The sequence below is a fragment of the Sphaerodactylus townsendi genome, linkage group LG01 (assembly GCF_021028975.2).
Source record: "Sphaerodactylus townsendi isolate TG3544 linkage group LG01, MPM_Stown_v2.3, whole genome shotgun sequence".
NCBI classification, from domain to species: Eukaryota; Metazoa; Chordata; class Lepidosauria; order Squamata; family Sphaerodactylidae; genus Sphaerodactylus; species Sphaerodactylus townsendi.
This window is the reverse complement of record NC_059425.1, coordinates 190232285-190259575: the sequence shown is the minus strand read 5'-3', so window position 1 is coordinate 190259575 and position 27291 is coordinate 190232285. Positions and strand designations below refer to the sequence as shown.

Genomic DNA, 27291 nt, shown 5'->3' with positions numbered 1-27291 from the left:
GGGGGGCCGCGGGCTGCAGGGCGCACGCCCGGGCTCGGGGGGGGGGCGGTGCTGGCTGGCGGGGCGAGCGGGGGGGGGGGCTGGCTGCCGCCGGTGCTGCCTGCCGGGCGGGCGGCGGGGGGAGGCGAGCAGGTGGGCGGGGGCCGTCACATGCGCCGTCGGCGGCGAGCGGGGCGGTCGCAGCTGCGGGCGGGCCGTCCGGGGCGTCGTCGCCGTCGTCGTCGTGGTCGGCGGAGGAGGATGCTGCGGCAGGCGGTGCACGGGGGGCTGCGCTGGTGGTGCCGGCGGCTGGGCTTGTTCGTGAGTCGGCACCCGGTCTTCTTCCTGACGGTGCCGGCCGTGCTGACGCTGGTGTTCGGCTGCAGCGCGCTGAGCCGCTTCCAGCCCGAGCGCGACCTGGAGCGGCTGCTGGCGCCCAGCCACAGCCTGGCCAAGGTGGAGCGGCGCCTGGCCGGCAGCCTCTTCCCGCTCGAGCGCTCCAAGGGCCGCCTCTACTCGGCCCTGCACCCGCCCGGCCGCTTCGGCCGCCTCCTGCTGCTGGCCGAGCCCGGCGCAGACATCCTGCGGCGGGCCGGCGCGCTCCTGCAGATCCACCGCGCCGTCCTGCGCCTGCAGGTGCGCCACCGCGGCTACAACTACACCTTCGCCCACCTCTGCGTGCTGCGCGCCGCCGGCGCCGACAAGCGCTGCGCCCTCGACGACATCCTGGCCGTGCTCGAGGAGCTGGGCCCGCCCGCCGCCGCCGCCGCCCCCGGCGCCCCCAACCACACCGCCCCCCGCCCGCCGCTCAGCTACCCCAACGCCAAGCTCAAGGTAGGCGCCTCGCCCCCCCCCCGCCCCCCAGGCAGACCGACCCGCACGTGCATGCATTGGGGGACAAAAGCCTCCTCCTGCCTCGGGAGGGGGTCGCGGTTTGCAATGGAGCCCCCCCCCATTCTGCAAAAGAGGAAGGGGTTTGCCAGGGAGGGAGGGAGGGAGGGAGGGTGGCCGGCGCTCCCTGGAGGATTTGCGGGGGTGGGCATTTTTAATAGTAAGTTTTGTTCCGTTTTGTCCCTTCAACTCCTCGCCTCGGCTCTGAGAGATGCGCCTGGCGGCAGGGCTTCCCCCGGAGGCGCTGCAGGCGGGCGAAGGCGGCGCAGGGATTCGAGGAATTGGCCTCTTTCGCATCCCCTGCGAAGGGGCTGGCCAGGCCGGGGTTCTGTGGGGCCGCTGCCGGTTTGATCCCCTCCTCCCCTCCCCCCCCCCGCCTTCTGGGGCAGCTTGGGGAAAAGCAACAAGGAAAGAAGAGGCTGGAGAAAAGTGTCTCCCGGGCTGGCCGCTTCCAACAGGGGGCTCGCGGTGCGTTGGGTTCTGGGACCCCCATATTTGAGGGTCCCCCAAGGCTTGCCCATTCTGGGGACTTCCTGGGTGGCTTCTTTCTGAATGGTCATTTGGCAGAGCAGGTGGGTTCCCAGGCCTGGGCGACCCACGTGGGTCTTGCTGTTGGTTTCAGTGGAGGGGAGCTGCCCCCTCGGGGGATGTATTTCCTTCCTTCCTTCCCTCTCTCCCACCCAGTGGCCAAAAAAGCCCGCAGCACACAAAGGAGCCCTTTCTCCAGAGTGCAGAACTGGGGGGTTCAAAACACTTGACACTGGGGCTTTGTGCAACTTAGTCTAGATTTCCTTCCCTGCCTTTAAGCAGAACTTTCCCCTTTTGAAAGTTCCCCGCCCCGATTTTAGGTATTCTGTAGTGTTAGCAGCACCCCAAAGGGTCTGCATTTGTGAGGTTTCTTGATGGCAGAGAATGTGCTGCCTCAGCTGCAGCATGCGCCAGGGGAGTCCCAGGCGACCGCGGCTGTGCAGGGGATTGTGGTCAAGGTGGTAGGTTTGGCCAGGGAGCTCTACAGGTTAGGACGTGAGTGCCTCCTCGTTTTGTCCAGTCAGCATCTCACAGCAGGGCTTGTTTGGCCCCTGCCTGTTCTCTGGGGTCCGCATGGAAAACCACACATTATTAGCAAACTGTACATTATTGTATCCAGGTGGTGGGAAATGCCATTGAGTCGCAGCTGACTTATGGCGACCCCATAGGATTTCCAAGGCAGACGCTCGGAGGTGGTTTGCCGTGGCCTGCCTCTGCCCCCTGCCCACAGCCTCCTTGGTGGTCTTTCATGCTTCGCCTCTCAGATCGGAGGAGGTCGAGCTCGCCTGGGTCATCCAAGTCATAGTGTAAATGACTGAACATCTAGAATCCCTGGTGTAAAAGGAAAGTTAGGTGCTTAGAAAAACAATCGCGCACCAAACAGTATGGGCGGTTCAAGTGGATGCGTCCCACCCCTCTTTCCCTTCCGGCAGGGCAGTGTTTTGCGCAGGGTGTCCAACTATGATCAGGGAGACACAGGTGCAAATCCCAGCCTGCTGAGATGTTCCTTGCGTGACCCTGGATGAATCACTCTCTTTCAGCATTGAAACGCCATCTCTGGGTTAGCACATGTAGAGAGTTTACTTCATGACTCAAGAAGGGCACTTCCCATACAATTCAGCCCTGTGTCGAGGTGGGAGCGCATAAACTGAAAGAGTGTGTACAAAACAAGTTGAAAACCTTTGGAACCTGAGCAGTTTGGGGGCAGCTCTTGTTTTCACAGAATTTCAAATTGCACTGACAACGCGGAGTTGTCCAGACATGTAGGGATGTGTGCTTTGGAACCACACCCCCATGAAAGCTGTGCTTGGAACTATGGGATGCCCGGCCACGCACATGGGCCTGCGGCATGAAGAAGTCACACGTACGTGAACCTGTCTCATACTCGGTGCATCAAAGTCAGTGTTTCCTACTCAGGTGAGCAGCTGCTCCCAAACATCTCAGGGAAGGGTCTGTCGCATCTTCCATTCCCAGATCCTGCTAATTGGAGAGGCCGGGGATGGAACCTGGGAGCTTCCGCATGTCGAGCAGACGCTCTGTCACTCAGCCAGGGCCCCTCCCCCCAAGGAAATCTGGCAGGATCACCCACCCCCCTTGTGGCAGCAGAAGAGCTAAACTCCAACCCATTCAGATCAGAGAACCACCTGCTCCAAGGGACGTGCAGCGCCTGGCGCACTTGCTAAGTAAGAGGAGAATCAGAGGGCTGCGAGCTTCTCCCAGCCAAAAGAGCAGCGTTTTTGACTCGATCGTTCCAAAATCCGGTCAGATTGTCCTCCTTTTCCTAGAGGATTTCCCAGGCCAAGTTGTGCGCTGAGAAGACTGACTGTCTTGATTTTGTGATGGACAGAATTCTCCACCTTGGTAGTTCTATGACGCTGACAACCCTTGAAGCTTTGATCTGGCAGCTTTAGCAGGGAGCTGACTGGTTTTATCTGAGTGATGGTGTTGTTCCTTTGGCCGCTGCCTCTGGTTCCTCAGCACTGTGCCTGTGAAGTGTTTTCAGGTCTGCTGGAGCCTTGAAAATTGAATGGATGCGCTGGAATAAAGTAACTGGTGTTATTTGGTATGTGTGTGAGCACCCTTGAGTGACAACTGACTTGCAGTGAACCCCAGGAAGGGGCTTTCAAGGCAAGTGAGTCTTGGCCCTGCATGCCTCTGCAGAGACTTCCTTGGTGGGCTCCCATTCTAGCAGTGCCATGCTTCAGAAATCTGAGGAGAGTGTGCTGTGGCTTGTCCCCTTCTGTCCCGTTGTTTTTAAACATCAGAAGTAGAAGGAGGTGTGACAGGCAGGGGCATATCTAGGGGAAATGTAGCCAGGAGCAAAAGTCACGGAGTTTTCCCCAAGATGTGGCTGCACTACAAGATGGGCGTCCACCCCCACCATGATCACAGACAACTTCTTTTTTTTTTTCCACCAAGCTTGAAGTCAGTGTATAGACCCAGGGGGAAGGAGGATTTTCTACCCACCATGATCACTATGACGGCTTTTTGCAAGCTTGGGGGGTCAGTGCTATGGAGCCAGGGGAAGAGGTTGCTGATGACTAAAGTTGGCTACAGCCCAGGGACATTTGGCCCCACATGTCTCCCTGGGCGTTACGCTCTTGGTGGTAGGTTAATCAGTGGGTGTCGGTTATAAAGGTCAAGGTAGTTCCCCATTGTCAAAACCTGATTGTTCAGTCCTGACACAAGTTTGCAGGCGGGAGCGCCTGGGGCCACTCTGACTCTCCTCAGCGTGTGCACTTTTTGCTTTTCTATCTCTGCTGCTTGGGCTGGCGTGCTTGCTTCAAAACAACCTTCCAGTGGGATCTTCTAAGAGTGCGGTGATCTGGTCGAGGGGGAGGGGGCAGGATGGAGGTGCACACTTGTGCTTGCTTGCGAGAAATTGTTGCTGGTTAACTGGACCTGGGGGAAGAGGCTGCTGTCACTTTTGCTGGGACCGTCTTGCCGTGTTTCAGATCGGTCAATGATCCTTTTCCAGTGTAGAGATCTCAAGATTTTCTGTCAGTAAAAAAAGACTTCGTTCACACTCGAGTCTGCTTTATTGAGAGATCTAGAGGACACGACAACTTTGCAAGCGCTGGGGTGACATCACCACATTTACCAGGGCATTGTGTGTTTTATGGGGTGGTTTGGCACTGCCTTCCCCAGTTGTCTGCACTTTATCTGCAGCAAGCTGGAAGCTGAGCCAACCTTGAGCCTGGGACTGATGTCCTCCGGGCTGAACTCAGATTGTGAGCACACCTTGGACTTCCCCCTCTGCCCCGTGCGTGGAGCTGTTGGGCGAGTCGTTGTCAGTTTAAGTGAAAAAGTCAGTTGTGTAAATATCATTAATGGAGGGACTTCAGAACAAATCTACACTCCCTTCCTAGACCCGCTTTGTGACGGGCTTGCATTTCCTAAGGGCCACTTTTGTATGCACTTGCATTGGCCGTGATGAGTGACCACTGTAAAGAGGAGTGGACGCTGCGGAGCCGAATTCACTGGTGCCCCGAGGGCCTGCTCTCGAGTGTTTGGAGGTACACATCACCCCTTCTCAGGTACTCATCTTTCCCGTGGCCAAAATCAGTCAGTGCATCTGTACAAGAAGAAGAGTTTGGATTTATAACCCCCCTTTCTCTCCTGTAAGGAGACTCAAAGGGGTTTGCAAACTCCTTTCCCTTGCCCCCCCACAACAAACACCCTGTGAGGTAGGTGGGGCTGAGAGAGTCCTGAGAGAACTGTGACTAGCCCAAGGTCACCCTGCTGGCATGTGTTGGAGGGCGCAAGTTAATGTGGTTCCCCAGATAAGCCTCCACAGCTCAAGTGGCAGAATGGAGACTCAAACCCCGTTCTCCAGATTAGAGTGCACTTGCTCTTAACCACTACACCAAGGTGGCTCCCAACAGTGGCATTTCTGCCTAGGGGCAAGGCGGGTGCCAAAAATGCAGGTTCGTTTGTGTGTTTTTTTGTATTTTCAGTGATTTTTCCTGTTTTTGGCCTGCAGGGGGCACAGATTTTAGGCTAGCAGCACCAAACTTTGAAGGATTTTTCTGGAGACTCTCCTGATGACATCACCCAGGTTTGGTGAGGTTTGGTTTAGGGAGTCCAAAGTTATGGCCTCCCAAAGGGAGTGCCTCATCCCCCATTGTTTCCAATGGGAGCTAATAGGAGATGGGGGCTACACCTTTGAGGGTCCATAACTTTGGACCCCCTGAACCAAACGTCACCAAACCTGGGTGGTATTATCATTAGGGTCTCATGAAGATACTTTAAAATTTTGGTGCTGCTATCTTAATAATTGCACCCCTGACAGCAGGCACCCCCCAAATTTCCCCAGATTCTCCTTTTAAATCCACACCCTTCCTGCCAATGCTTATTTTCTTTCTCTCTTTTATTCTCTCTATATCTAATAAAGGTTGTTGTTGTTGTTGTTGTTGTTGTTATTGTTATTGTTATTGTTGTTGTTGTTGTTGTTGTTGTTGTTATTATTATTATTATTATTATTATTATTATTATTATTATTATTATTATTATTATTATTATTAAATTCACCCCCTTCGGCATGAATTTAAAGGGAGAATCTGCGGTCCCCAGTTTAAACATTGAATGTGATGCTGTTTTAGGGTGGGGGAAGGATCCACCCCAAAATAGCATCACTTTCAATGTTAAAACTGGGGACCTAAAATCCAGCTGCAAAGGGCATTGAAAGTGCCTTGAAAATGCATTATTCTGCATGTGAGAAAGTGCCCTTGGCCTCATTTCCAAAACACTTTCCAAAACACTTGCATCAGTTCAGTAAGCATCATTGTGGACCTGCTGCTCTAGGAAAGTGATAAAAAGAAGGAAAGTCTACAGTTAACTCTAACATATGCTGATCTTAAGAGGGATATGAGGGGTGATGGACACACTTGGAAAGACAGCACCCCTTACCTTGTGGTGAAGGTGGTGTATTTGCCTGGGGTTGTTTTTCGTGGAAGTATTTATACTGCATATTTTGGCCTTTAAGGTTAACCAGCGTTCAGAAATGTCATCAAGAAAAGAGTGGACTGTGTTAAAACATTAGTATTGAAATCAAAATTTTGTCTGATTCTGAGTGATAGTATTGGAGTGTGTTTATCTGCTTCTGATTAAGTACATTTAATTTTTACACACTGATTTGTACTGTTAAAATATTGTACCGCCCTGAGTCCTCCAGAACAGCTTGTAATACAAACACATCCCACAAATTGCATGCAGAACAATGACCCTTGTCCCTTGAACCTGTAGGTCCAACAGTCTCCTTGTTTTCAGTCCAACCCACCCTGACCCTCTTGGTGCTGCTGCCTTGTGGTTAGTTCTGAGAGAGAGAGAGGGGGGCGCTCCAGCCTCCTCCTTGGAGCGTCCCTCTGCCAGCTTCCCCTCGTCCCCAGGATGCCTTCCCGTGAATCGCAGGATCCAACGGCAGAGCAAGCTCTGCCAGCCTCCCTCCCTCCATCCCCAGCACACCTCCCCGCCTATGGATCACAGGGTTAGGGTTAGTGTCATACGGGAAAACAAATGAAAGCCATTCGGAAGTTCCTTTGGGGGTCCTTTTATTTTATTGTAATATTTTTTCTCAGCAGTAATAAAACATTTTGAAAGCATTTTGAAAATGTCAAAAAAATTATTTCCACTGTGTGTTCCCTGTGTTCAGATTTGTGAGTTGCGGCATGTTCTAGAATGTGATGGTGACTTTGAAATGACCTGGTGGATAATTGAAATGACCTAGTGGGATAATTGTTTGGTCGTGGTGGGGGAGGGTGGCCGCCCATGGGGGGTTTGCCCAGGTTTTGTCCACGGCTCCAGTTTGCCTAGGTACGCCACTGGATCCCAATCTGTAGGGGATATTGTGCACTCCCTTGGAAAGATGCCAGATGCCAGTCTGCAGGGGATGGTGCAGTTGAACCATTATACTTCCCTGTTATCCGGACGGGTAGTTGAGCCCAGGCTGCCCCTGTACAATCCACTGTGTGACAGATGGTCACAATCGCCTGACGTCTTTTCGTCGTGGGGAGGTGACAGTGTGTGTACATATATGCGTGTTTTTCCAGGCTAGAAGGGACAGAAGCTCTGATGCAACTTTAATTGGGAACAAAAACAAATGGGCTGGTCATATTAACTCTTCCTCATGGCCCTTGTGATGGTCTTCCAGTTCCTTCTTGATATATGCTAGGTGTGCACGCCTGTTTCTGATTGCAGGCCTTTCAGGAAGGATCCTTGTCTCTCTCTCGCGAGTCCTCATCTGGCCAGCCCCAGCTAGCCTGAGTTCATCACATCTCAGAAGCTGAGCTGAGTTGGTCCTGACTGGGAGACCACCAAGGACATTCCAGGGTTGCTACGCAGAGACAGGCAGTGGCAAACCGCCTCTGAACATCTTCGGCCATGAAGACCTCTTGAGAGGCTGCAATAAGTCAGTGGTGACTTGACGGCCAGGAAGGCATAGAACAATTAGAACATAGAACAGGTTTTAGCTAATTAACTTTAATAGAGCCTATATGTACCTTATTTATATTTCTATTTCGTTTATGTCCTAAATTGTGCTCTATCTGTTATTTAAATTGTTGTACACCACCCCGAGCCCTTTGGGGAGAGGGCGGTATATAAAACAACTTCTTCTTCTTCTTCTTCTTCTTCTTCTTCTTCTTCTTCTTCTTCTTCTTCTTCTTCTTCTTCTTCTTCTTCTTCTTCTTCTTCTTCTTCTTCTTCTTCTTCTTCTTCTTCTTCATCATCATCATCATCATCATCATCATCATCATACACTCTGGGCGCCATCCCAAAAACACTAGGGCAGCACTTGAAACATCTTCGAATTGACAAAATTAACATCTGTCAAATGCAGAAGGCAGCCCTGCTGGGATCCGCACGAATACTACGCCGATACATTACAACTTCCTAGGCCTCTGGGTGAGGCTCGAATTGTAATGAAGGCCAACAACCAGCTAAAGATCTGGCAGCTGTGAAATCTACAATAGCATCAGCAACACCAACAACAACAACAATAATAATTCCCACAGGTTGCTCTTTCCTCTCCTACGTCCTCATTCTTCCTGACAGGGGTTGCAGAAGTGTTTTCACTGTTTTCAAGATCGGAAGTGTCCATTTGTTGTGCCTCTGCAGTTTTAGGATTCTAGCTGGAGAATCACCTCACCCTTTAAAATAGCCGCTCCAGGCATTTGATGTGCATGCACATAAAGCACACAGAACAGGGGGCAGGGAGTGGGGGGAAGAGATAAATTATTCAACTTATCATTTAAAATGAAATACATATAATCAAATTTTTAAAAAGGACAAATGAGATATCCCACCAATTCAAGTGAAACAGGACCCTGGGGGCAGCTGAAAAACTAGCAAAATTTATTGCGCATTTCCCTCTGGTTTCTAGGATGCCTCTTCCATTCTGCTGCTCCAGAACGTGGAACAGCCACGTAGAGGTTTTTGCTTTAAATGAATCATGTGCATAATTTCTGTGTTTCCTTACACAGTCGGCGTGCCTACAATATCTTTTGGGCTATCTTCCGGGTCTTTTCAAAATAATTTGCAGTTTTCTTAGTATCTCCATCAGAGAGGGGAATATGGCTCAGTGGCAGAGCACTTGCTTGGCGTGCCGAAGATTCCAGAATCAATCCCCAATATCTTCCTATGAAAGGACCAGGTAGTCCCGTTCCGCACGGGCCAAAAACAGCAGAGTAAGGATAGTAAAAACACCCTTTTGGGGGAGAACTTTGCACAGCCACCGTTGCTGAAGCAAAGCTGCAACGTCCTATTTTCCCCAAACAAGTGTATTTGAGAATTGCTTGACAGAGTTAGCATGTTAGCAGAGTTACCTCTGAGCATGTATAGAGTGCAGGATAAAGGACTGGAAACAAGTAGTTCAACCAAGGAATTGTATTAAAGTAGTTGCATATATACAGAGTATCGTTTAGTCAACTGACAGAGCCTCCGGCTTGAGACCTGCCCCCAGCAAGTACACTGAACCTTACCATATATATATATAGTTCAAGAACCAATGCTTACAGCAGTTACATACCATGTGACACTTAACAAGCAAATGAGGTATACTAGCTGACTCAGCAGGAACACAAAAGAAACACAGGCAGGCAGTTGTTACCAATTTGACTACTGACAGCACTAAACTAAGCGATTCTTTCCAAAAATTCTTTTCAAAAACAGCTGCTGCCGAGCGAATGTTTTTTTAAAATTCCCGGCTCACTTCTGTGTAGCCACACAGGTGCACAGGGTTGTATCGGGGTATCACGGGATGTCAGCGTGGCTGCAGGGATTCATGTGTGCATTCATATTATTAGCCAGCTCGCCCAAATGAGGCGACCAACAAAAAAAAAATACCTTTCGCATCTGTCTGCGAAGGCCCGTGGCCAAGCTGATTCTGCGATGCTTGTCCACGCGGACGCCTGGCCATATGGCACGCCCCGAGGCAGCTGCACATTCGTTTATATCATTTGCACCTCGCTTTTTATTTGCTGTGCAGAACGGGCCCTTGGCAACACAGTGCCAGTCTGAATACCAATCTTGATCCTCCTTGATCTGAGACTGCAAATGCCTTAACAGACCAGGTGATCGGGAGCAACAGCCGCAGAAGGCCATTGCATTCACATCCTGCATGTGAGCTCCCAAAGGCACCTGGTGGGCCACTGCGAGTAGCAGAGAGCTGGACTAGATGGACTTTGGTCTGATCCAGCTGGCTCCTTCTTATGTTCTTATGTTCTTATGAATAGATGTTCTCATTTTAGGGGACTTTAATGTGCTCAGCTAGGGTAATAGAGGCCTTTAGGAGGAAAAAGGAAGAGAAGAGAGCTCAGAGCTTGGGGTCACTCCAGGACTCCGTTCTCTCTGTCTTCTCTTATCTTGGGGCTCCTGTGGCCACAGGTTTGGCTTTCTGTGGGCAAGTGATGAAGGTTGAAATCCTTCAGCTGCTTTAGAGCCTGCTGTGCATTAATATTTACAGACCCCCTAGAACAGGGGTAGGGAACCTGCGGCTCTCCAGATGTTCAGGAACTACAATTCCCATCAGCCCCTACCAGCATGGCCAATTGGCCATGCTGACGGAGGCTGATGGGAATTGTAGTTCCTGAACATCTGGAGAGCCGCAGGTTCCCTACCCCTGCCCTAGAACTAAAATCTATTGCTTTGGTGCCAGTTTCAATAAGTTCTGCAGGGCCTGCAAAAGAGTTGTTCCGCCGGGCTTTTGGGGAGGCTGGCTGTTGAGGTGCCGTCCTCTGCACCTGTACATTCTACAGGCACGCTGCATGTTTACCATCTGACTGTGGCCATCATGGCCCAACCCCCTCCCCAGAAAGAGTCATGGGCCGGCATCTGTTGTCTTTTTTACTGTTTAATTGGTTATGCTGATTGTTATATTTTAACTTCTATATTGGTATTTATTGGGGTTTTATAGTGTTCTGTGGTGATTTATTTTGGTTACCTCCCAGAGCCCTTTGGGGGGAGGGGTATATCAAGCCACATAAAAAATAATCTATATATATAAAAATCTATCAGTGCGTTTTTCTGCTGGCAGGTAATCTCCCAAACTACTGGACGTCGCATTCACGTGCGGCCAGGTTTCCATACTGTTTCCACACCTCCTGTTGTGTACATGTTACAACTGTGCCAGTTATTGTGTACATGCCACACCTGTGACAGTTGGAACCACAGTTCTATTCCGCAACAGCACCATCTGCTGGCCGTCAGAGCAACACCCTCTGATACAAGGGAAACAACCATGCCTTCCTTGAAAACCACTGCCATCTGGAGTGAAAGGGATGGGGCCCACCATCTGCACATGGCCCACCCACCCTAGCAGAGGAAGGGAACGTTAGGGAGGGACGGGACGGGGTGCCATGCAAGGGAATGATGGGAGAGAGGGAGGGGAGCGACGGGCCCCTTCTCCCTCCTTTCCCTTGCAAGCATTGTGCAATGACACATGTTCGAACTGTTCGCTTCCCCTTTTCTTTCTTTTCCACTTCACCAGACTGAGCCACAGCAACGCGTGGCTGGGCCCGCTAGTAAATAAATAAAAATTAGTTCATTGCCATTTTTCTCCCTGAAGTAAACAATGTAATTCCAAGCGGCACTTTTTTATGGGCCGAGTTGAGGCTCCGGTAGCTGCCTAGAATGGCTTTCTTGCTGCATCAGAATGTGGGGGACTGCAGAGTGAAGAGCCAGACCAGCGAGGTGCAGTTAGGATCCCTCTACCTCGCACTCTCCTCTCTGTCTCTGTCTCTCCAACTGGGTTGCCAGCTCCTGGCTTGGGAAATTCCTAGAGATCTGGGGTTGGAGCCTGGGTAAGGAAGGGGAGGGGGTTCTGTGAGGATGTGATGCCAGAGTCCATCCTGCCATTTCCTCCAGAGGAACTGAAGAATGGAGAACAGTTGCTGTTCCAAGTGATCTCCGGGCCCCACCTAGACGTTGGCGACCCCACTCTCACACCGCGACTGCCACCCTCCCTGCACACAGTTGCAACCTGCTGAGGTTTACGGAGGCTCCTCTTTTTTGGTAGCCGCTGATGTGATTGTCAGGCTTGGTGTGTTTGCCTTAACAAGCCACCAACTGGCAAGTCCACGAAAAAGACGTGTCATCACTTAGCACAGGGTTTCCCCCCCAGTCTTTGCAGCCGCCTGAACAGTGGAGCTCTGGTTTCTTTGCTGTCATGATGCTCGCATCAGTGGAAGCTGAGAGGTTAGAGGGAGCCGGACGTTCTGGACTTGTACTCTGTGCCCAGATTGCCCTTCCATAGGCACTGGTCCCAGTCTGGCAATCCAAGGATGCTCTGCGCCTCTCTGAAATGAATGGAACCTTCAGTCTAATTGGTTGCTGATGCTTTCTTTCTCTGTCTCTGAAGCTAAAAGATGTGGCTGGATACAGAAGCTGATACATAAACCTCATTTATTTACAAGCCATGCAAGGGCAGAATGAGTCCAGCACTTTCAGTAGATGTCTGTTTTCCGTCTGTTCTTTCGTGGGAGAAACACACTTGAGCCTCTGTTGCTTTTTCAAGTGTTTACTTGTGTATTTTGGGGATTGCGCAGTCCCTCCCTCCGCATCTTGCTGGCAGTTCCCATTCCTTTTACTTTTTTGCCATCAAGTCACAGTTACCGCAACTCCTCAAGGGGTTTCCGAGGCAAGAGACGAGGGTATTTTTACATGTGCTGAATAATGCACTTTCAATTCATCTTCAAGGCACTTGGCAGCTCTATTTTATTGTGTAACCACAAAATCCACTTGCAAACGATTGTTAAAGTACATTGAAACTGGGTTGAAAGTGCCCTGGTAGCAGAGGTGGTTGCTGCTGCCTTCCTCTGTGTAGCAACCCTCACTATCCTTGGTCGTCTCCTACTCCAAGTACTAACCAGGACTGATCCTGCTTAGCGTCATCCAAGTCAGTAATCTGGTCCCTCCCTATATTTATGTGCACAGTGCCATCGTGCAACCCGATGAATATAGCAGCCCCGTCTCCCTACGCCGAGATGCTGCCACCGCCTCCACGTAGTGACCCTGGACTTCCTGGGTGGTCTCCCATCCATGTGATAACCAAGGCTGGCCCTGTTTAGTTTCTCAGATCTGACAAGGTTGGGCTAACCTGGGCTGTCCAGGTGGGGCTCAGTTTACATACACCTATGCAAAGTACCTGCAGTTGAAAGTTTTTGATAGTTGCGTATCCTATATGCTAGTGTCCGTGCATGAAAAGGGACAAACCTATCTTACCATTTGCCTAAGTAGGAGATACTCTCCTGTGTTGCCTCAACCAACATCACCGGTTGTTCGATGTTATGTTTATTGACCCTATGTTATTGATGCATTTATTGATGGTTGTTCTGTGATGTTATGTTTATTGATGTTGTTATTATGTTGTTGTGCACCGCCCTGAGCCTTTCAGAGGAGGGCGTCATATAAATTAAATATACCATACCATACCACTGTAGGGAACCTTTCGGAAAGTGGACTTCAGTGCGTTGTGTAATGGGTTCCATTGTAAATTTGTGTGAAGTCTCCCCCGGGGGGGGGGGGGTTCCTCTAGATGTTGTGAGTGCCTTCTCTCAGGAAATGACTCTGAGAGGGTTAGATAAATTCATTAATTTATCAATGACTGTTACACATGAGAATTAAGAGTGAAACTGTCAGGTTTGGTGATTATGAAGTGCTTGTGTGGGGAACAAAATAGAGGGGGGCTATCAGTCAGGGTCCCGCCCTGCTTGTTCATGATCTTCTCCTCCGAAACAGAGTACAGACTTTGATGGATCTTAGTCTGGTCCTGGAAGGCAGTGTTCATTCATGTTCATTCAGCTGGATAAAGGTTGATTGAAGAATAGTTTTGGTCTAGGACAGGGGTGTCCAACTCTGGCATCCCAGATATTAATGGACTATGATTCCCATCAGCCTCTGCCAGCACTGCCAAATTGGCCATACTGGCAGGGGCTGATGGGAATCATAGTCCATGAACATCTGGGGCGCCAGAGTTGGAGACCCCTGGTCTAGGACATTGTCTCTCAATTAAGAGGGCTTGGGGGGGGGGGGGTCCCAATCTTCCTGATTTCACAGTGTTCCCCCAGAATTCTCACCATACCAAACACTGTGTATTTCATTAATGTATGTTTCTTGGAAAGGATTCATAATGCAGCAGACAGTACGTAGGGAAGAGTTCGTCTCCAAGTTGCAGGAGCTCCAGCCACAGAAGACAGTGGGGCTCAGAGTCGCAGGAGAATTTTGTTGATTTGAAAAAGGAATCTCGTGTACTTACTGGAAGGTCTCCCTGGAAGGGCAAATGGTAGCTCTAGAAATCACCAGAAACTCTCTGGAGAAAGTGTAACAGTTTCTGGTAATTCCAAAGGCCACTGCAGAAATGACAAAAGGTAAAAACCACAGACTATCCAGTGATTCCTAGAGCTACCCTGGTAATTTCCAGTAAGAACTTCTGGTGGCATACATTTCTTTAAAATTCCTTCAATGGGACCTGGGGGCAGGAATCCCTCACCCCCTCTCAGAGGCGTATCAGGGAGAAATGGTGTCTGGGGACCACACACACAAACCCCACTGCAGCCTCCTTTCAGAGGAATTACTTGGGGTGGCTCAGACAGGCATTGCAGTGGCAGGCTGGCTCCTGGGCCGGCCTACTGCAGCGGCACCTGTCCAAGCCACCACCCACCTCCCTGCAGGAGCCGCCTTTCACTGTGGTGCCTTTCGAATCTGCCCCCGATCCTGCCCCTGAGGGCCTGGAGAGGGAAGGAGGTGGCTCGGAAGGGCACCACGGTTGCAGACTGGCTCTGTCTTCCAAGCCAGGTCAGCGTGGGGAAGGAGTATGGTAGGCGCAATTTTGCGCCCCCTACCATTGCGCCTAGAGTAATTTGACCCCCCGTCCCCATGGTCGGTACACCACTGGAGGCTCAGCAGCCCCATGCAGACTAGGTGAGAAGCCAAAAGGGGAGGACTTAGTGTGCTGGGATTCCATAGAGCCCATCTTCCCCAGGGAAGCTGACACCAAGTAGTCCAGCAGTTGATGTCACAGGGAGCAACGTCAAGCTGTGCTGGGAGGAAGCAAGCTCACATACACGTGCACTTTCATGGCTCCTGGAAACCAACAATTTTTCCTTGGTGCCTGTTATCTTTAAATAAACTCTACTTAAAAGCTTTTAAGAATGCAGTCTAAATTATTAATGACTAGTGTGCAATTAATTTTTAGTTATAAAAGTTCTTAAATAAAATTCTAGTGTCTGTGTGTATAGAAAGGTGCATATTTATGTATTTGACTGACTTGTGGGCACCCACCTCAGCCTCACAGTCTGGTTGCCTCCCTGGAGGCTGGCCGTTCCAAGGAGAGAAAGATTCTTCTGCAGAGCCAGATAGATTTCAGTGACGAGTGCTGATAGCTCAGTAATTTTAGCTTCTGGACTTAATGGACCCTCTTGCATCTGACTAATTCAAGAGTTGCTGACAGAGTTTGTGTTTCCTTGGCTTAGAGTGCGAGACAAAGATTCCCAGCTTCCAAATTTCTCCCTGATCTGAATGGTAGATCCGAGCCAGAGAAGAATTCCTTCCCCTCTTCCAGTCAACCCCAGTTCACCTGTCCTGATGGTGGAGAGGGATGTTGGTCTCAGGAGGCAGTCAAGAGGAGGGCTGGGCCTCTTTTGCCCTTCATCTTTCTTTTGCCCTTCATCTCCCCGTCCTGTATATTTGGGGAATTGTAGTTCATAGAATGATGGACATTATCAGATCTCCTGGGCACAGTGTACATAGAATGTACCGGCCACCTGGTCTTCCTTTCCCCTACAGATTCTTTAAGGGAATTGTAGTTTCAAAACACCTGTCTCATCATATTGGGTGTTCTGGAAACTAATTCCCAGAACGCACTGCAGGGGGCGAAAGCAGAGAAGGACAAGGGAAACAAGATGGCGGTAACTTGTCCATGCTTTGCCGAACCCCGCACCTGGATTCCTCCTGCTGAGCCGGGGCTTATGGCTTGTCTCTTAAGGTTGCCAACTCCCTTGCGGGTTGAGCCCATGTGGGTGCAGTGAGTTTGCAGAGAGAAAAGGCCACACAGGGCACAATGCCATCAAATCCACCCTCCAAAGCAGCAGTGGAGCAGCAGTGGCGTAGGAGGTTAAGAGCTCGTGTATCTAATCTGGAGGAACCGGGTTTGATTCCCAGCTCTGCCGCCTGAGCTGTGGAGGCTTATCTGGGGAATTCAGATTAGCCTGTGCACTCCCACACACGCCAGCTGGGTGACCTTGGGCTAGTCACAGCTCTTCTGAGCTCTCTCAGCCCCACCCACCTCACAGGAGGTGTTTGCTGTGAGGGGGGAAGGGCAAGGAGATTGTAAGCCCCTTTGAGTCTCTCCTGCAGGAGAGAAAGGGGGGATATAAATCCAAACTCTTCTTCTTCTTCTTCTTCTTCTTCTTCTTCTTCTTCTTCTTCTTCTTCTTCTTCTTCTTCTTCTTCTTCTTCTTCTTCTTCTTCTTCTTCTTCTTCTTCTTCTTCTTCTTCTTCTTCTTCTTCTTCTTCTTCTTCTTCTTCTTCTAAGCAGTCATTTTCCCCCCAGAAGGATTGACCTCTGTCCTCTGGAGACCAATTGTAATTTCAGGAAATCTCCAGGCCCCATCCAAAGGCTGGCCCTCATAATTGCCAGATCACCCCTTACTGGCCGCAGGGGAACTCCTGGGCTTCTGTCGCTAGTGAAGCAGCAACATCACGCCAGGAATGACATCACCATGTTGCTGGTGACATGGGATGCTCTGGTGTTTGGCAAAAACCCTGTGGTAAAGCCCTTGCCCAAATACTAGCACAGGGATGTCCAACTCTGGCGCTTCAGATGTTCATGGAGTACAATTCCCATAAGCCCCTGCTGGCATGACCAATTGGCCATGCCAGCAGGGGCTGATGGGAATTGTAGTCCATGGACATCTGAAGCGCCAGTTGGACACCCCTGTACTAGAGCATCATTTCACAGCCAGTCCACAGGAAGTGATATCATCGTGTTGCCAGCAACAGCAGTCTAGGCCTCCCTCTGCTGCTAGTAACTCCTCCCACCATCCAGCTGATCAGCGATGGGTCTCGTCTGGCAACCCTAAATGGTCCTGACAGCCCCACTGGTTGCTGATTACTGAGTAAAGTTTGCATTATCAGTTTGAAAGGTCTAGAGTCCATGCCCTATGAAGAGAGGATTAGGGAACCGGGAGGTTTAGTCTGGAGAAGTGAAGGTTAAAGTGGGGGGGGGGGCATGATAGCCGTGTTTAAATGTTTGAAGGGATGCCATGTCGAAGAGGGAGCAAGCTTGTTTTCTGCTGCCTCAGAGACTAGGACACAGAGTAATGGATTCAAGGTACAGGAAGAGAGATTCCACCTAAACATGAGGAAGAACTTTCAGGCTGTCAGTGCTGATCGGCAGTGGAATTCCCTGCCTCGGAGAGTGGTGGAGTCTCCTTCTTGGGAGGTTTTTGAACAGAGGCTGGAACATATGTCAGGAGTGCTTTGATTGTGTGTTCTTGCGTTGCAGGGGGCTGGACTGGATGGCCCTGTTGGTCTCTTCCAACTCTATGATTCTGTGATTCTATGAAAGGGATCAAAACCTCTGGCCTAAGTTTGTTTTTGTGTGTGGTTTTAGCAATTTTAGGATCCCTCAAAAAGAAGATGCTGATGTTTCAAGGAGTGGCAATGCGGATTTCTTTTTGTCTGCTTTTCATAAAGGCTCCTTGCAGAACTGCGGGTTTGGAAAGAGTTTCTGAAGACAGTCGTCCTCATAAAGCTGCTCTTGGCTCATCTTCATGATCTCTGCTTAGTCCAATCCACCCAGAGTCTACGCTTAACCCATCTTACCAGCCCGGCCGTGCTTAGCAGAGGCATATCTTAACCGTGGCAGCTGGAGCCCGGGGACAAAACCTGAGTTTGGGGCCCCCTCCCTATGGGTGGCCACCCTCCCCCACCATCACCAAACAATTATTTTTTGCACCAGCTCACAAAACACCTCCCACCCTTAGCAAAACAACTCGCTTTCCTAATTTTGTCCTCACAACAACCTCACACAAGGGAGGTTGTTGGCCTGAGAAACAGCTCCAAAACAGTGCAAGTGGATATTAAGCATGTAAATCTCTCACGAATCACTCCCAGCAAAACATTTACCAAACAATTGTCAGCATCATCTCTCACACAACACCTCCAGTGGAATCCACCTCCAAACAGCATCACTTTCAATGGTGTTTAAACTGGGGAGCCAAGGTTCTTCATTTAAATCCACCTTAAAGGGAGAATCTGGGGTCCCCAGTTAAAACAACATTGAAAGTGATGCTGTTTTGGGGTGGATAATCCCCCACCCTGAAACAGCATCACTTTCAATGTTTAAACTGGGGACCTCAGATTCTCCCTTTAAGTCCATGCCAAAGGGAGCGGATTTAAAAGGAGAATCTGGGAAAAATTGGAGTGTGCCTGCTATCAGGGGTGTAATTGTTAAGCTAGCAGCACCAAATTCAGGGTATCTTTAGGAGTCTCTCCTAATGATAGCACCCAGGTTTGGTGAAGTTTGGTTCACGGGATCCAAAGTTATGGACCCTCAAAGGTGTAGCCCCCATCTCCTATTAGCTCCCATTGGAAACAATGGGGTATGGGGGCACCCCTTTCGGGAGTCCATAACTTTAGACACCAAAAAACTGAAAAAAACACTAAAAATACAAAAACACACAAATGAACCTGAAATTTTTGCGCCCCCCCCCCCATTTGGCAGCGCTTGGGGACATGGGGTACCGAGGCATGGCAGCTGCTCCAGGAATGGGGCAGGTTTTATTCTGTGACACCGAGCGACCGAAGCTTGGCAAGAATGAAACGTCTCTTTCTTCCAGTCAGAGAGCCTGTTGTGAAAAGGGGGGGGCACCCCAAAACCCGCTTCTCTCCTGTGGGTTTCAGACCAGGTCTCACTCCTGAGCGGAGAATCTCCCCCGGTTATGCCAACCGCAAATGTTAATTATTAACTTTTTACATTTATAATCGGTATTGTGATTAGAGAGGAAAAGCAAATGAAGTGCTGCTGGCAAGGTCAAATCCTCTTGGTAAATATAAACCCAAGACAGTATGGAACGGAAGAATCTAAAAGATCAGAATTCAGGGACTGCACAAATCAGCAAAGCCAATGTTTGTCTTGAAAAAAATGAGAAAATAGTTAAAACGTAGAGCTGATTGAAATGCCAACAAATTATTAATATTTAAAATTCTAACTTAGCTAAGCTTTGTTTAAATGTTGATAACAGCGTAGTGCGTGATCTGGGGGGGGGGGTCACCATCGTGTGGCTGCTCCTGAGATAAGAAAGGCAAATGGCTGACCTGTGGCTGGACCTAACAACAACAACAACATTGCAATAAGCTACTAGGGAATCAGTGCTAAACGGGTCTTCTCAGAGGTAAGTCCCATTTTGTTCAGTGAGACTTACTTCCAGGAGAGCATCTTTCAAACTGCAGCCTATGCTTATCACAAGATGCACAGCATCATAGTGGGTTGGATTATGGGCAGGGTTTACCTGAAAGCATTCCCTTCCACCCCCCATCTGTCTGGAATGTTTTGTTGGCTGAGAAGAAAACCAATGGAAACAAACGCTAGACCGAGGGTGTTAAAATGTCGTGGGAAGCAGCTTGGTAATGTGTGAGTTTTAATGACTTTTTGCTGTATCTGAGATTTTTTTTGTAAAGCAACTAGGCCGGGGAATTCCTGGAGATTTGGGAGAGTTGACCAGAGAAGGTCGGACCTCAGTTGGGTATGATTCCATAGAGTGCACCTTTCAAAGCAGCTGTTTTCTCCAAGGGAACTGGTCTCTCTTGTTGCGAGGTCAATTGCAATTCTGGGAGGGCACGTGCAGGGCCTGCCGCCTCCTCCGTTAATGAAAGGACAGCAGCACAGAGTAGGATCAAAAAGTACCAGGTTCAGCCAGCCTCTGTTTTTTTATTTCTCTTTGGAGCACCATTGCTGCGAACTGGACTGTTTCACTCTCTTAGGAGTGCCTTGATTGTGTAGCTGGATGGCAGGGGGTTGGACTGGATGACCCTTGGGGTCTCTTCCAACTCTGTGATTCACGTGTGAAATATTCTTCAATCTGCTTTGGTAACTTGTTAAGGTTTTTCTCATTATTATTATTATTATTATTTATTCAATTTCTATACCGCCCGATCCCCAAAGGGCTCCGGGCGGTGAACAACATAATGGTGTTGTTCACCAACACATAATGGTGTTGTCATCCTGGTTTTTTAGCTCCACTGTCACTGAGAAGGTTAACAAGTTTTAAGTTATTTTTATTCTTTATTTTGTTCTTATTACTAATACTGTTTTTGAAACCCAGTGAAGAAAGGCAGTTTCAAATTAAAGTAAGCAGAAACGATGTCACCAGTGGATGGACACAGAGCTGGTTTCAGATGGTTTGCCTCCAGGTGCCCTCGTTCCCTTCTGGGCCTGGTCTGTAGCCAGAGTGCATGTGGTAGTGGTCACTCTTAGAGATAGTAAATTGGGTCTCAAGGCATGCCTCCTGCACATGGAAGCAGTTTTTGCCATGCATGAATCTAAATTCAGCTGTTGTGTAGTGGTTAAGAGCAGGTGCATTCTAATCTGGAGGAACTGGGTTTGATTCCCCGCTCTGCCACTTGAGCTGTGGAGGGTTCAGATTAGCCTGTACACACCAACACATGCCAGCTGGGTGATCTTGAGCTAGTCACAGTTCTCCTGAGCTCTCTCAGCCCCACCCACCTCACAGGGTGTTTGTTGAGAGGGGGGAAGGGCAAGGAGATTGTAAGCCCCTTTGAGTCTCCTACAGGAGATAAAGGGGGGATATAAATCCAAACTCTTCTCCTTCTTCTAAATTCAAAGATGAAGAACACGACCAAGAATGTATGCTGTGTGGTAACTATTTCTTGCACAAATGGAAACATGAAAAAATACTCTGGAAATACTTAGCACACTGCACAAATGTTTGGTCATGCCTTTTCACAAACATTTCTAGAACAGCACTAGCAGAGATCTCCACTACGCACGAGCCACATTTCCATCCTCCAAGAAACTCAGGTTGGCACGCATGTTGAGTCTCCACTCACGCATGACCCTCACTTGGTAATTTAGGTCAGTCATGCTTTCTGAGGTATAGGTTTGCCTGAGCTAGCTTGGGAAGTTTCTGGAGAATTGGGGGTGGTGCCTGGGAAGGGAATGGTTTGTGGAGAGGAGGAAACTCGGCAAGAATGTGATGCCATTTTGAGGCCACCTTCTAAAGCAGCCACATTCTCGAAGGAACTGATCTCTGTAGTCCAGAGTTGTAATGCTGGGGGTCTCAAGGGCCCATCTGGAGACTGGGAATCCTGAGGTGCTGTGAGGATAAGATGGTGGAAGAGAGGACGGTGTTCATAGAGAGAAAAGGAGATTAAATCCAGACCACAGTGCAGGGTTCAAGTCGACTTTGGATTGTGTGCTCCTGCACTGCAGGGTGTTGGACTTGATGGCCCAACTCAATGAACTCTCTAGTAAATAAAGTAATATGTGCGAGCTATAAAAAAAGAAATAAAATTAGGCTTTCTGCCTTGTTCTGTACCCACCAGCATTTTAGAAGGAGTTTTTGGATTTTTTTTAAAGAAGTAATACTTATTCAGAAAGGAAAAGTGGTATATGCTGAAGCAGACACCCCAGCACAGGCAGACAGGTGAATTGTCCGAGCGAGGTGTCTCTGCGGCATTCCTGTAGGACGGCTTCTTTTACCTGGCCATTCTTAACATCTTCATTCTTTTTCAGGAAGGTTGTGACAGGTGGCATGCTGATGAGCTGCACAGGTCTGGGGAACTGGGAGGAGTGGGCAGGTGGGGCAGAGGGACATCTCAGGCCAACAGAGCTGTTGAAAAATCAGGGTAGTCCAATTTGCTTTTGCACCAAACAAATCCCACGCTTCATTAACAGAGAATCTTCCTGAGGAGAGTAGAAAACACTGTCGTGAGAATTAATAATGGTCAATGAAATAGCCAAGTTTGCTGAAAGACTAGATCATTTAACTGAATATAGGAATACCATTTAATATGCTCAGGCCTTCGGTGTCTATGGCTGGCTTGAATGTTCTGACATGTAAAGAGGAGAGTAATTTCCTCTCACTTGGATTATTCCCTGGTGCTGTGCCCCACGCTGGAGGGAGATTCTCTTTGGGGCAGAGCTTCTGTTACGGATGCCCCCCCCCCCCTCACTGCACAGCAGATCCCATAATCTACGCTGCCTGTGAGAGCGGACCTTTTCACCTGCTTCACGGGAAAGATGAAATAAATGGCCCTGCGTGTTTTTTTTATTGCGGGCTCTTTTGTTCCACCCTGCCTCCCCCGCTCTATTTCCGCCCTCCCTGATGATCAGGAAGGCTTTTACTTCAACTCCAGGCATTTGTACCACATTAGATCCATCAAGATAATGATAAATCTAATACAGGAATGTTGAAATAACAAGCATGCGTGTGGGAGGGCGGGAACATGTAGGTTCTAGGACATGGTCCCCTTCAGCAAAGTGTGGTCCAGGGAATTGCTTTGCCTCTTTCATTGGGGGGGGGGACACATTATTTTTGGAAAGGGGCTATAATATCAGCCATATTGATATACCAGTAATGTAAAGAGTTTTAACAAAGACAGAAATCTTGTGACTGTGTGCTTTTAAGAGTGAGTTGATGGGTGGATTTAAGAGAACCAGGAAAAGCAGACCCACAGCAGGCAGTTGAGTGCCTCCTCATGCGTAAACACAGAAACAAAAGGAGACCCCATACAACCCCACTGCACAGTGAAGAGTCCTGGGGTAAGGGTTCATGCATAATAGGCCTTAGAGACCATTTGTGGGAATTGATAAAAGCTAACAAATGGGCAGGGGCATACCATCCACAGGGACATGGGGGTCATATGTCCCCCGGCGCACTGCCATATAATCACGTGGGGAGGGCGCTGGGCCTGGGCTGCGCTCACCTGCTCCAGGCAGTAGACCTGGGCACCGTCGCCAACATGGCGTGAGATCGGCAGACAGCTCAATCTCTTTCTCTTTCTCTCTCTCTCTCTCTCTCTCCCCCTCTCCCTCTCTCTCTCTCACTCACTCACTCACTCACCCCCCCCCCGTATTTAGGGAAAATGGAGCCCAGGAGGTGGGACTCAGATTTTGCCCCGGGCTCCATTTTCCCCAGATACGGCTCTGCAAATGAGCATCATGAACATATGAGGCTGGAGTGTACGGAGGTTCTCTCTAGTAGCAGAGGTCGGGCTGTTCTTGACTGTGGCTTTCACTGGAATCTGCCTTAAACTGAACCAGCCCCTGAGCCCATCAAAGTCAATATAGGGGATTCAGAATGCCAGCGATTCTCCAGGATTTCAGACAGGTCTCTTTCCCGTCACCTCCTGCTGGAGTCTTTTAACTGAAGATGCCACTGAGCCACAGCCCCTCCTTTGCCCTTCTCCAAGGTCTTGGGCAGAGAAAAACTCCGCCAGGTTTTCTGACTGAGACCAATTATGCACTGGTGCTGTGTGTTGCAGCGAGCGTCTGTTTCCTTCGTGACAGAATTTTCATTGCAGACATGTTCACAGATCTTGGAAGCCGCACGGTTCCTGAGAGCAGGCAAACCCCAATGTTTCCTCTTTCTTCAGTGTTTCCACTCCTTCTGGTCTCTCCCCTCACCTCAGGTATTTGCAGGGATTGACAGCCAGCTCCCCCTCCCACCCCAAAAACAATAAATGGTAACAAGCCTGTGCAATAGTAATATCAGGAATATTGAGATAAAATTTAAAGAGCTCAAAATCAGAAAAACTGGCCATCTTATGAAGAATATTGCTATAGCCCCATTTGCAGGCTCCAACCTCTTCTTCCCTCCCCCTTCTCCCCCCTTCCAGACTCCCGTTGCTGTCTTGTGGGGGGGGGGGAGGCACAGGGGGTTGCCCAGCCAGGGCTCTGTAGAACTGCAGCAGAGGGAGGGAGGGAGCGAGGCTGCACCATGGAAGAATATTGATATAAAGTGTAAAGGGCTTTTTAAAATCTTGGGATTGACAGGGAGTGACCTGGAAGTGCCGTGTAGGAGGCGAGGAGTGGGGCACTTCCTCGCATGTCAACAAGGAAATGTGAGGACACCCCACCGCGACCCCGCTGTGGAGCGAAGAGTATCGTGGAAAGCGCTCCATGCAGAATTGACCTGGGTTTCCTTTAATGGAGCTGCCAGCAAATGTGAACCTGAGAATTCCTTTGTAATCAGATGTACCATCTTCCTACCACTGAGCTGTAGTCCTTTGGGTTTATATTTCATAGATGAAACAGAACACAAGAGCTGTTCTAGGTTTTAATGCACACTTCCATTGATACAATATTTTTTTATTAATTATGGCCCACTTTTCAGCCCAAGTCACAAATGACAATAAAAATCCAATTTTTTAAAAAATGCCACGCAGGGAAAGGATTCTCCCCAGCTGCTTCTTGGATGGTCCATGGTGGGCAGTTGGCCCATGGAAGGAGGGCAGTCCTTGATGGGGGCTGTACCCCATGAGGCATGCGGGGATCGGCCTGGAGCCTTCCCATCTTCCTTCCAATAGCTTTCCGATAGCTTAGCAGCAGGTGGGAGGACAGGGCTTGATGAAGGGGTGCTCACTGGGCCTGTTCCAAATATTTTTTTGGGGGGGGGCTTTGCAGATATTTCCTAGGAGGTCCCTTCCATCCTACTCACCTGTGCAAGTATGTCCATCCTAGTTGCAACCTCTCCTGCTGCCTAGGCTCACGGACATCTGTACTGCCTGCATCATTTTCCTCACTGGGCAATATGTGCCTCTGGACACAGGAGTGGCACAGCACTCACACGTGAGGAGTCAGGGAAATGGCGTGTTGAGGAGTCGGCAGCAGTAGGCCCTGCCAGAAGCCCTCGTCTCTGGCAGCTTCCCCATCTGGGTGGTCATCTCCTTTCTGCTCCTTTCTAAGGATCCCAGCAATCTGGATTTTGTTCACCCAGGCAGGGTGTTTAAAGACATGGTTAACTGGTATAAATGGTATAATTAGTGGCATATTCACCTAGGGGACATGGCGTTTGCAAAATTTCAGGTTCATTTGTGTGTTTTTTAGTGTTTTTTCAGTTTTCGGCCTGCAGGGAGCACAGTTTGTAGGCTAGTAGCACCACAATTTCAGGGATTTTTCAGGAGACCCTCCTGATGATACCACCCAAGTTAGGTGAGGTTTGGTTCAGGGGGTCCAAAGTTATGGACTCCCAAAAGGGGTGCCTCATCCCCCATTGTTTCCAATGGGAACTAATAGGAAATGGGGGCTACACCTTTGAGGGTGCATAACTTTGGACCCCGTGAACCAAACTTCACCAAACCTGGGTGGTATCATCAGGAGATATCCTGAAATTTTGGTGCTGTTAGCTTAACAATTGCACCCCTGACTGCAGGCACCCTCCAAATTTCCCCAGATTCTCCTTTTAAATCTACTTCCCTTGGCATGGACTTAAAGGGAGAATGTGAGGTCCCCAGTTTAAACATTGAAAGTGATGCTGTTTGGGGGTGGATTCCACTGGAGATGTTTTGTGAGAGATGATGCTGACATTTGTTTGGTAAATGTTTTGCTGGGGGTGATTTGTGAGAGATTGACATGCTTAATACCCACTTGTACTGGCTTGGAACTGTTTGTCAGGCTAATAACATACCTCATGGGGTTGGTGTGAGGACAAAATTAGGAAAGAGAGTTGGTGGGGAGAGAGCCATGTATGTTTTGCTGGGGGTGGGAGGTGTTTTTTGAGCTGGTGAAAACATCATTGTTTGGTTGCGGTAGGGGAGGGTGTCCACCCATGTGGGCAGGGAGAGGGCGCCAAACTCAGGTTTTGTCCCCGGGCTCCAGTTTGCCTAGATATGCCTCTGGGTATCATATAGTGGTCCTGGCTTGGAGGGCCCAGGTGAGCACGATCTCATCAGACCTCAGAAGTTAAGCAAGGTGTCCTTGGTTAGTTCTTGAATGGGAGACCTCCAAGGAAATCTAGGGTAGCTACACAGAGGCAGGCCATGACAAACGAACTCTGAACGTCTCTTGCTTTGAGCATTGCCATATATCGGCTGTAACTTGGTGGTGCTTTCCCCCACCATATTCACGTGTGTGTAAAGTACCATCAAGGGCCAGCTGACTTAAGGGGATTTTTCCTTGGCAAGTGATTAAATAGTGGTGGTTTGCCTCTGCAGTCTTCCTTCCTGCTTAGTGTCAGGTCTAAGATTCATTCAATCACGGACTCTGGGATCTGTCACGCAGTAGCCTTTATTGAAACGAACACTGAACCCCTGGCTTTTGCAAAGTCAGTTCTAAAGCACCCCCCCCCCCCAGTGCTCAAAGCTTTATTACCTCTGCTGTCCACTCCCTCCCCTGCTCCCAACTATGTCAAGTAAAAGCAGGAAAGTGAGGAGAAAGCTAGGGAAAGATAGGGAGCCATCTGGCTACCCCTCCCTTTGCGGGGAAGGCCAGAGATGCCTCTGTTATCTACTGTTGCAGCAGAGGGAGTAAGAAGGAAGGAAGGAAGGAAGGAAGGAAGGAAGAAGGAAGGAAGGAAGGAAGGAAGGAAGGAAGGAAGGAAGGAAGGAAGGAAGGAAGGAAGGAAGGAAGGAAGGAAGGAAGGAAGGAAGGAAGGAAGGAAGGAAGGAAGGAAGGAAGGAAGGAAGGAAGGAAGACTCCGAAACCCAAAGAGGCCCCAGACATTAAGCACACGCTGAGACTTCGCTTCTGAGATCTCACAGCTGCTTTCCTTTCCCAGCATATCGATCGCCTGGATTAATTATTTGCATTGAAACGGGGTTAGGATCACACTTCTGTCCTTTAATTCAGCTTTCTAAAAGACCCTGAAAGACCCTTCAAGTGTACAGTTTGAATAATGCTTATCAATTCCAACCTGCTAGAAATCCACATTCAACAGTGCTGAGCGTCAGGGTGCTTTTGCACATGCCAAGTAATTCATCTTCAATCCATTTCAACAGTTATTTGCAAGTGGATTTTGCAGCTTCACACAGTAAAATCCTGCCGCAAAGTGCATTAAATGGAATTGAAAGCACATTATTTGGCACGTGTGAAAGCTCTCTGAGGCCCTTTGCGCACAGCACAGGCAGAGCGGGTTGCAGCCGGGATAAAGGAGCCCGCTCTCCTGTTTTCACGTTTGCATGCATCCGCGCAGGCAGCGATTGGAGCCCACAAAAACAATGTGAGTTGCTGTCGTGCCTTCGCACGGAGGCTTGTCTGTTTTTTAAAAATTACCTCCCACCGATGCGCGGCGGTGCAGGCATGCACCAATGAACTCCCACAGCCATGCTGACGTCTCACAATACCACGATACGGCCATTCCCACCTGTGTGGCTATGCAGGTATAAGCCAGGAAATTTTTTTAAAGGGAAGCACAGCCGAATAAAGTGCCTCCTGCGCAG

At 49.4% G+C, this 27291-nt stretch overlaps 1 protein-coding gene across 1 annotated transcript in view; it reads left to right on the top strand.

Annotated features, from left to right (window-relative positions):
• The first annotated feature begins 217 nt into the window (after window positions 1-217).
• Window positions 218-27291, top strand: part of PTCHD4 (patched domain containing 4) — a 154074-nt gene continuing 127000 nt past the window's right edge. The window contains exon 1 of the mRNA XM_048501957.1: window positions 218-813. Coding sequence (XP_048357914.1) covers window positions 241-813 — 573 coding nt within the window. The 5' untranslated portion in view covers window positions 218-240. The remainder of the gene's footprint in view (window positions 814-27291) is intronic.